This window comes from Strix uralensis, chromosome 29, assembly GCF_047716275.1.
Source record: "Strix uralensis isolate ZFMK-TIS-50842 chromosome 29, bStrUra1, whole genome shotgun sequence".
Taxonomy (NCBI): domain Eukaryota; kingdom Metazoa; phylum Chordata; class Aves; order Strigiformes; family Strigidae; genus Strix; species Strix uralensis.
The window spans coordinates 5,855,808-5,864,066 of NC_134000.1; the positions used below are offsets into that span (position 1 = coordinate 5,855,808).

Consider the following 8,259-nt stretch of genomic DNA (forward strand, 5'->3'; position numbering starts at 1 on the left):
TTGCCTAATCAGGTAACAGGCACAGCACATAGGTGAACAAACAACTACTACATGGGGTCAAAGAGAACAGTAAGTAGTAAACACAGTCTGGGAGTGACTCGGTGCCTAAACATAGTCATCTAGTGACATTTTATAAACCCTAGATTTACTAGGACCTAAGACACAGGACCTATGGGAGGCTTGCTGCCTTCCAGAAGACAAGAAGAATATCCAAAGGTATATGAAATGTCACTTGGTATTTAGGCGCCTGAATCCTACCCTTTGTTTCTGAAACACGTTCATCCTATACTTCTCAGTGAGTATAGTTCCTGAAATAATAACCCACATACAAAACTGCAACTCTGTCCATCTATTTCCATGCTAAGCACATTTCAAATCGCATTAGTTACTGCTTTTACAAAGCACCTTCTCTCTTCATGTGCTTCTTCTGTAAATAAATCTCCCAATGCACCTATCTAAATCTGAATTTCCTGTGATCTCTTCTTGCCATACAAACAACTATTAACTGAAAAAAAACCCAGTCCAAAATCATGTTTGATTTTAAAATAAAATAGAGGAGAAGATCCTTTTTTCTTGCTTAGCTTCTAGCTCAGACCTCTACAATTCGCTTCTCAAATACAGGGGTTATAAAAGTAATGCTGAGATTCTTATTTATATAATCCTTGAAGCTTCATCTTTTATAAAAATACCAAATATGATGAAGCATGACTCAAGTCACCGTAACTGGTAATTGTTTATGTAACTCCACCCTTCTCTATTTATCTGTCTTTACTTCTCGTAGTGTCTTTTCCCCTCTATCTTGCGCTGCACCACAACAAAAGCATTTGTCTCCTTCCCTTCGCACTGGCACTGATGTTAATCCGACTCCACAGTGACAAGGTTTGGAGCATAAGACCACAAAAAAACTTTAAACTTTTTGGTTATAAGGTGAGATTTCTACCTTTTGGGCTCCCTGAAGCTGCTTAGGGTCAGATGAGCATTGGTCCAAAGGAATCAGTGGTGTTGGAAGGTTAGAGGTGGAGGTCAGCACAGCCAAAGCTCAACCACGCTGTAGTAACACACCATAATTAGCATGAAACAACCTGGAAAGCCAAAGCAGTTCCAGCAAGTGCCTAAGGAGCTACTTCCATCAGAGAATCTAGGATAAATATTCTCTCTGTCACTTACTGAACTGCTTGCTTATGTAAAGTTCAAGAAATATTAAGGGATGACAAGGTGGAAGTGCGTTTAAGTGTGTTTATTTAACCAGTAAATTGTGTCTATCAATCTCAGTTTTAATCATTTTCATTGGTCTTTTCCCCACTCTGTATCTACAACAGTCTCTTCAGATAGGATACTCAGAACTGATTATCACTCCGTATTTGGGAAATAGCCTGTGACATTGTGGACACTAATAATTGTCATACTTGGAGATTCTTGAGGTATATGTAAGAATATAAACGAATGCCAACATTTCAATTAAATTGTTCACCATTTTTAATACTCTTTTTAGACTTTAAATATAGACCAGCGGTCAAATGTAGAACACTAGTCTTACAAAATACAGAACACTAACTGCAGACGTGTTCGTGGCATCTTCAGACATACTGCTTTTCTAAAGATCCTGTAAAAACAAAGCAGCTTAGTAACCACATAATAGGAAAGAAGAGATGAAGGAAATCTAACACAGTAAACCCAGCTTAGTGCAAGCTCCTCTAAAACCACCATTTTTGAATGGCTGTAAGAAACAAGCAGCAGAGATTCCTGTTTAGCATTATCACCTGAAGGTAAATAACTTGGCAAATCTTTCTTCATGCAAATAATAAAACCTGCTGTGTATACTGACATGCTCAGAACAGGGTTCACTAATTTAATTAACTCGTAACTGAACCTGACCTGCAGTGCAGTACTTCTGAAAAGGAATCTAAATGTAGAAAAAACTACCACCTTCAGGGCAGAGGAATCTAAATGTAGAAAAAACTACCACCTTCGGGGCAGAGGCACTGGGATTGGTTACACAGTGAGCTGAACTTGACCATGATCTCTGGATGATTCCACAACATGCCAAAAGATAACACAGCTATTCCATGGATTCTTTTTTAAATAGACTCTGCATGGCTGGGCCTGCGCTGTGTGCTCTGGCCTAAGCACACCTGACCTGGCTCACCTACCTTTGGAAGCATTTAATGGCAGATCCCTATTTTAGCACAGCAGTTTGCACACCAGTTTGTGGGCAGGCAGCACAGGAATGTGGTACAGCAGTTCCTACTGCGCAGGAGGACATGCACAGGCAGCACTTTGATGCAGTCAGTGTCACAGCTCCCAGATTTTAGTGACTCTCACTGCACACTATGTTGTTCTGGAGTCCCCAGGTTTTAATGTCACATAACTAGAAGATACTGACCATTCCTTAAAAAAGAAACTCTATGTGTCGTGGTTTTGTTTTTACAGTAAAATGAAAAGCAGAAGCAAGGAAAATACGAATCCTAAAGATTTTGAAATGAGGAATTATATTTTAAAACGTAGAGGTTTTATTTTACTTCAAATATTGTATTTGAAAGCTAGTTCACACTTTTAAATTGTGGGGATCTGGCAAAAGCTGACAGAGAACTTGGATGTTTGCTAAAACACAGAACTCTGCTGTCACGGAAGGGCAGTGCCAGTGACCCTGGCAGTTGTGTCCCTGCCTGGTGTCCATGCTCTCCAAAGCTCCTTCAGCGTTGTCATCCAGGCTAACTACATAAACTCTTTTAGATTTTTGAACAAACAGGTAAAAAAAGACACCCCTTGAAACCTACTCACAAAAGCACGAGCAAACAGCAAAGATAAAAAATTTGATCACGCTGTGGAAAGACCTGGCAGCAAGAGTGTGTGTGTCCCCCCCCCCAGTCACCCTGCCAAGGCTGTTCAGCACAAGGGTGCAAGATCTCGCCCGGCGCCTCAGCGATACCTACGTGGTTCGAAACGCAGCCGGCATCGGCTGAGCCCAAATGTCTTCCACAAATCTCGACGTTTTCCTGGTAAACCTGCAAAATGTTCAACTGAAGGTCGCGCTCGGCTGTGTGGCGGCTTCCTCCAGCTCCCTGACTGCTCCCAGGCAGAGGCCGGCCCGAGGGAGCTCCCCACCCTTCCCACACGCGGGGTGCCGCTCCCGGGGAGCCGCCGAGCCCCTCGGGGGGGGCCCAGGGGCCGCGGGGCCCGCGCCCCTTCTCGGCAGATGCCGCGCGGCCTGCGGCGGTCTGCGGCCCCCGGGCGGCTCCAGCCGGCACCCCCGGCAGCCTCGGGGCGAGAGGCGGGCAGGAGAGGGCCCGCCTTGTGTCACCCGGCCCCGCCGCCCCACTCGCCGCCGCCTGCCCCTCACCCCGCCGGTGCCGCTTCCTCAGGCCGAGGCGCCAAGCGCGAACTACCGGCCCCAGCAGGCCGCGGGGCCGCCGTCGCCATGGGAGCCGCCGGGCCTGGAGCGGCGGGGGGCGGCCCGGGGCCGGGGGGGGGAGTCCGTGCTGCCAGGTCCGGAATCCCGCGGAACTTCAACCCACCGCTTGCGTGATTCACTCCTTGAGATGCAGAAAAAGGTCTCTTTTCGGGTCTCAAAGCGGCAACTGAAATGCAACTTTAATACGATTTATTCAAGTAAACAACTCTCACAGAGTCAGAAGCATGTTTCATCTGGTTTTGTGGGTTTTTTTTCTCAGGTATTGACCACAGTATGGCCCAGTCAGCAGACGAAATGTCCCTGCGGGTGGTATCGACCGTCAATAATTCGTCCTTGCTTCAGCCGGGCTTCTCCCTCCTGAATTTTGATGGGCATGTTTTCTTTTTTGGGCAGAAAGGATGGCCAAAGAGATCCTGTCCCACTGGTGTTTTCCTCCTCGATATAAAGCAGAACGAGCTCAAAATGAAACCTGCCTTCTTCTCTAAAGACTCTTGTTACCTCCCCCCTCTCCGCTACCCTGCTCTTTGCACGCTCAGAGGCAACGCGGGGTCTGAGGAGTACCAGTATATCATCCATGGTGGGAAAACACCTAACAATGACCTTTCTGATAAGATTTACATTATGAGTCTGGTAAGCAAAAGTAGCAAGAAAACCACATTTCAATGCGTTGAGAAAGATCTAGGTGGAGATGTCCCCGAAGCTAGATATGGGCATACAATTAACGTAGTTCATAGCCGGGGAAAAAGCATGAGCGTTATATTTGGAGGGAGATCATATACTCCTCTTGCACAAAGAACCACTGAAAAATGGAACAGCGTAGTTGATTGTTTCCCATCTGTGTTTCTCGTTGATTTTGAATTTGGATGCTGTACGTCATACATACTTCCAGAGCTTCAAGATGGACTTGCTTTCCACGTTTCAGTTGCCAGAAATGATACAATTTACATTTTGGGAGGCCATTCGCTTCAAAATAATACCAGGTCCCCCAGCTTGTACAAGCTAAAAGTGGATCTCCCGCTAGGCAGCCCAGCCGTGACCTGCACCGTCTTGCCAGGGGGGATATCTGTGTCAAGTGCTATAGTGACTCAAACCGGTGATAGCGAATTTGTCCTTGTCGGGGGCTACCAGTCTGACAACCAGAAACGGTTGCTGTGTAACACCATAGTTCTGGAAGATAGTAAGATAGAGATTGTTGAAAGGGCGAGCCCAGACTGGACACCTGACATTAAGCACTGCAGGATGTGGTTTGGCTGCGATATGGGCAAAGGGTCTGTATTGCTGGGCATTCCAGGTGCCAACAAACAGTTCATCTCAGATGCAAACTACTTCTACATTTTGAGATGCAAAGGAGCAGAAGAGGACAAGGAGGAAGAACTGGCAGCACAAATTTGCAGTCAGACATCGACCGAAGACCCCGGAGACTCCACTCCATTTGAAGATTCGGAAGAGTTTTGTTTTGGTGCTGAAGCCAATAGCTTTGATGTTGATGATACTGACACTTACAATGAAGATGATGAAGAAGATGAATCAGAAACAGGCTACTGGATCACCTGCTCTGCCAGTTGCAATATTGACATTAACACCTGGGTCCCTTTCTATTCAACAGAGCTCAACAAGCCTGCCATGATCCTGTGTTCCAATGGGGCAGGCCACTGGGTCCACGCGCAGTGTATGGATCTCTCAGAGACCATGCTCCTACGTCTCTCGGAAGCAAACGTCAAGTACTTCTGCAACAAGCACATTGACCTTAATAAGGGGCTACAAACTCCCAAAAAGGTGGGGCACCTGAAAAAGCAACCCATGAAGCCATTGCGCAAAAAGAAGACCATGAATTTAACAACGCCAGCGAAAAAGTCCTTTCTTCGGAGATTGTTTGAATAGATTTACACTGCGGGTTTGTATTCACCTGGGAGGAAATGAAATCCCAGTCAAAGACAGCTAGTAATGGTTGAAGCAGAATGGGTTATTGGAGCTCGAAGAGATCTTTTCATTTAATTGATTTCAATTATTTCAGTATTTCAGCTACATTTCAAAGCTCATGAATTGTTTTTGTCTCTTAACGTGTGTTTTTGTAATATCCCCATAGGAACCCCATCACAGAGGGCACTCGGCGAAGGCACAGCCAGATGCTGGTAACTGTGTGCTGTATTTTATGCTCTAACTTACTCCCCAGTTATCCCCAGTGAATTTAATGGAACTGCTGGTAGGATAAAACATTATCCCGTGTAGGCAGTGCTGTCAGCAGCTGTCCATGAAGAACATTATATTACCCATTTTAATATTTTATCTTGGTGAGTAGTTCTAGAAATATTTGGCCTAATTTATAGCTGCATTACTCCAATTTTATGTTGGTGTAATGAAATAAAATTAGACTAATTACTCTGGTTTTAAACTAAAGTCCCTTGTGTCAGAAATAATGAAATATTCAGACACTGAGGGTCAGTTTTCTTCAGGGACTTCCATTATGGAAAGCTTACATATGGAACATTTAATTGTGGATAATTCATTTTGATTTTGAGAGGTATCGAATGATTATATGTCAGTTTTGGCTACAGTTGTGGCATCTCATCTCATAGTAAAAATCAAATTGCTTTTTTAAACCACTGTGCTCAACAACTGCTTTGTGTTTGTATTTTTAAAAGTCTAGTAAGCTAATAAAGTTTATAAGAAAAGTGGCTGAATTTTTTTCACTTACTCATGGGCTAAATCAAACACTGTAAATCCCAAAGTCTACGAAAGGATGGCATGTGTGCTTGGGAGGTCCATCTGAAGTCAGATAAGGGGTCTAGCTCCACAGCCACCCCATGCTGTGAGCTCCCATCGACTTCAGAAGAAGTACCTTCTGATGAACAGGACTTTCATCATTTACTCCAGGTCCTCCGCTATGCATTTCTTTCTCCGCTCTCCCAGGGTGACTGTGTAGAGTGTGAAAGCTTAAAAGTGCAAGCTGTAGTTCAGAGTGACTCATTGAGCCAGTGGAGCATTGTGAGGGTGGAAACAAATGCAGCTGGCTGCTGAAAGCACAAGTTGAAGATTGGATTCAGATTGAAAAGGACATTGTCAAGGTTGAATAGCCCAAGAGTTTACTGAGGTTTTTTGCGGATTCCTTTATTGGCTATTTGTAAAACCTCATCATTCTTGACTTTATTTTTTATTTTTATTACTGCTCCAAACATCTTTTCAAAAAATCAATACCATCAGCTCAACATTAGCGAGCCAACAATAATAGCTCAGTATTCACAGTCCAGCTCTCATGCTGGACCCCTGAATAAAAGAAAAACAGGAGCAGCTCTCAGCCATTTGATCACTACGTGCAGATCCTGAGTGGCCCCTCCTTTACAAAGCAGCATGTGTGGCACAGTATTCCTGTCAACACAGATGTGTATGCACCGTACTCCCCGTAAAACCTTCACAACTCAACAGCAGAGGAAGGTAAAGGGCAACAATACAGAGTTTCCATCTCCAACATTTTCATGTGCTGAGGGAGGTTCTAGTCTGGGTAGAACTTGTAAATGGGAAGTAGATCACCCTGACTCCCCTCACCGGTTTGATACTGGTATAAATTCATAGATTACAGTGCCAGCTTCCCGATTCTTCTGTCATGCTACTTTACGTAAGCTTAGAGTATATAGTGCTATATGTTTTTCCAAGGAATAAATGAGTATCGTACCCATTTAAGTCCCTTCAAACTAGTGAAATTCAATAGTCAACATCCCCTTTTGTAGGTTAGTCATAGGTCTTACTCAGTTGACTTATTAAAATATACATTCACCACGCACTCTTCATAGACTTCATTTACATTAGCCAAAAAAAATTCCGCACCAATATTAAAGCCACATCATCACAACACCAACAAAGAGGGACACTATATTCCCAGAACAAAACTCCACTCCTCATCCCTTCACCATCTGATAACAACAAAAAACTCCCCACAGTTACTGAACTTCCTGGCAACGTCCAGTCTGTGTTTTTGCCTGTTACCTCTCCCAGTTACTGTCATTATCTCAAACTCCTTAGACCCCACATTGTGTAACAAATTCGTCTGCTTGTGCAGAGAAATAAAAGGAAACATTTTCCAAAGGGAAAGCTCGACACTGGCCTAGCAGAAGTGACGTTCAGCCCGAGATAAAGCCTGGTGGCTCAGGCACTGGAGGTGCGGTTGCAGTGTGTTGGGAGCATCTCTGAATTTCCAGAACTGACTCCTGCAGCCGCAGTGACTCCCTGAGCCCAGGGGGGCCAACAGCAGGTACGCTCGGCATGCGGCAAGCACCAGCACACATTGTGGCCCCTTCCAATTCTTACCTGAGTTGGTGTTCTTTACTTTAAGACTGTGGCTATGAAAAAAGCAATTCCCAGTCAGACTTTAAGATATTCCTGATCGGGCCCATAACATTAGTTTATTGTATGCTTGAGCTGTGGGGGGTTTTTAACGTATGGTTTATTTGAGTAGGAGGGAGAAATTGCTCGGTCAAACCATGTCCCAGCCTCACAGTGAAGGGCAGCACAAGCAGCGTTAAATCACAGCTCAGAGACTGTAGTCACTGCAGGAAGAGGGAGTCATAAGTAAAGGAAAATATAATATACCAAAGGACTCCAACAGAAAGAGATATATGAACATCAGCCTGTAAAGAAGACACTTGACATAGCATTCAAGACTTCAGAAAGTACTTAATTCCCTGATAATTCTGATGACACTTTTGAGTCATGTACTTGTTAGACCATTGATTGTCTTCAAAACCAGATAATCAATACAAGATGTTTCTTCCTCAGGCAGGTTAGAATTAGAAGATAAAATGAAGTAGATTTGAGTGCAGAAGTAAATCACTATTGTATCTCCATCCAACTGA

At 44.2% G+C, this 8,259-nt stretch overlaps 2 protein-coding genes across 6 annotated transcripts in view; one reads left to right on the forward strand and one right to left on the reverse strand.

Annotated features, from left to right (window-relative positions):
- IFTAP (intraflagellar transport associated protein) overlaps positions 1 to 3,357 on the reverse strand; it is a 44,148-nt gene extending 40,791 nt beyond the window's left edge. For 2 of the 5 annotated variants that reach the window (XM_074852535.1, XM_074852530.1), the window contains exon 1: positions 2,934 to 3,073. The gene's annotated coding sequence lies outside the window, so the exon portion shown is untranslated. Of the gene's footprint in view, positions 1 to 940; positions 1,049 to 2,933; positions 3,076 to 3,340 lie in introns of those variants that run through there. The other 3 variants (XM_074852533.1, XM_074852531.1, XM_074852532.1) reach the window with 3 other exon arrangements.
- A 328-nt stretch (positions 3,358 to 3,685) lies between these two features.
- RAG2 (recombination activating 2) lies at positions 3,686 to 6,086 on the forward strand. The gene has a single exon (XM_074852528.1). The coding sequence runs from the start codon at positions 3,686 to 3,688 to the stop codon at positions 5,291 to 5,293; it is 1,608 nt and encodes a 535-aa protein (XP_074708629.1). The 3' UTR covers positions 5,294 to 6,086.
- The last annotated feature ends 2,173 nt before the right edge of the window (positions 6,087 to 8,259 follow it).

Bases quoted from the DNA above. Each gene is read 5' to 3' on its own strand.
- RAG2 (XM_074852528.1), top strand. From the start codon at position 3,686: ATGGCCCAGTCAGCAGACGAAATGTCCCTGCGGGTGGTATCGACCGTC.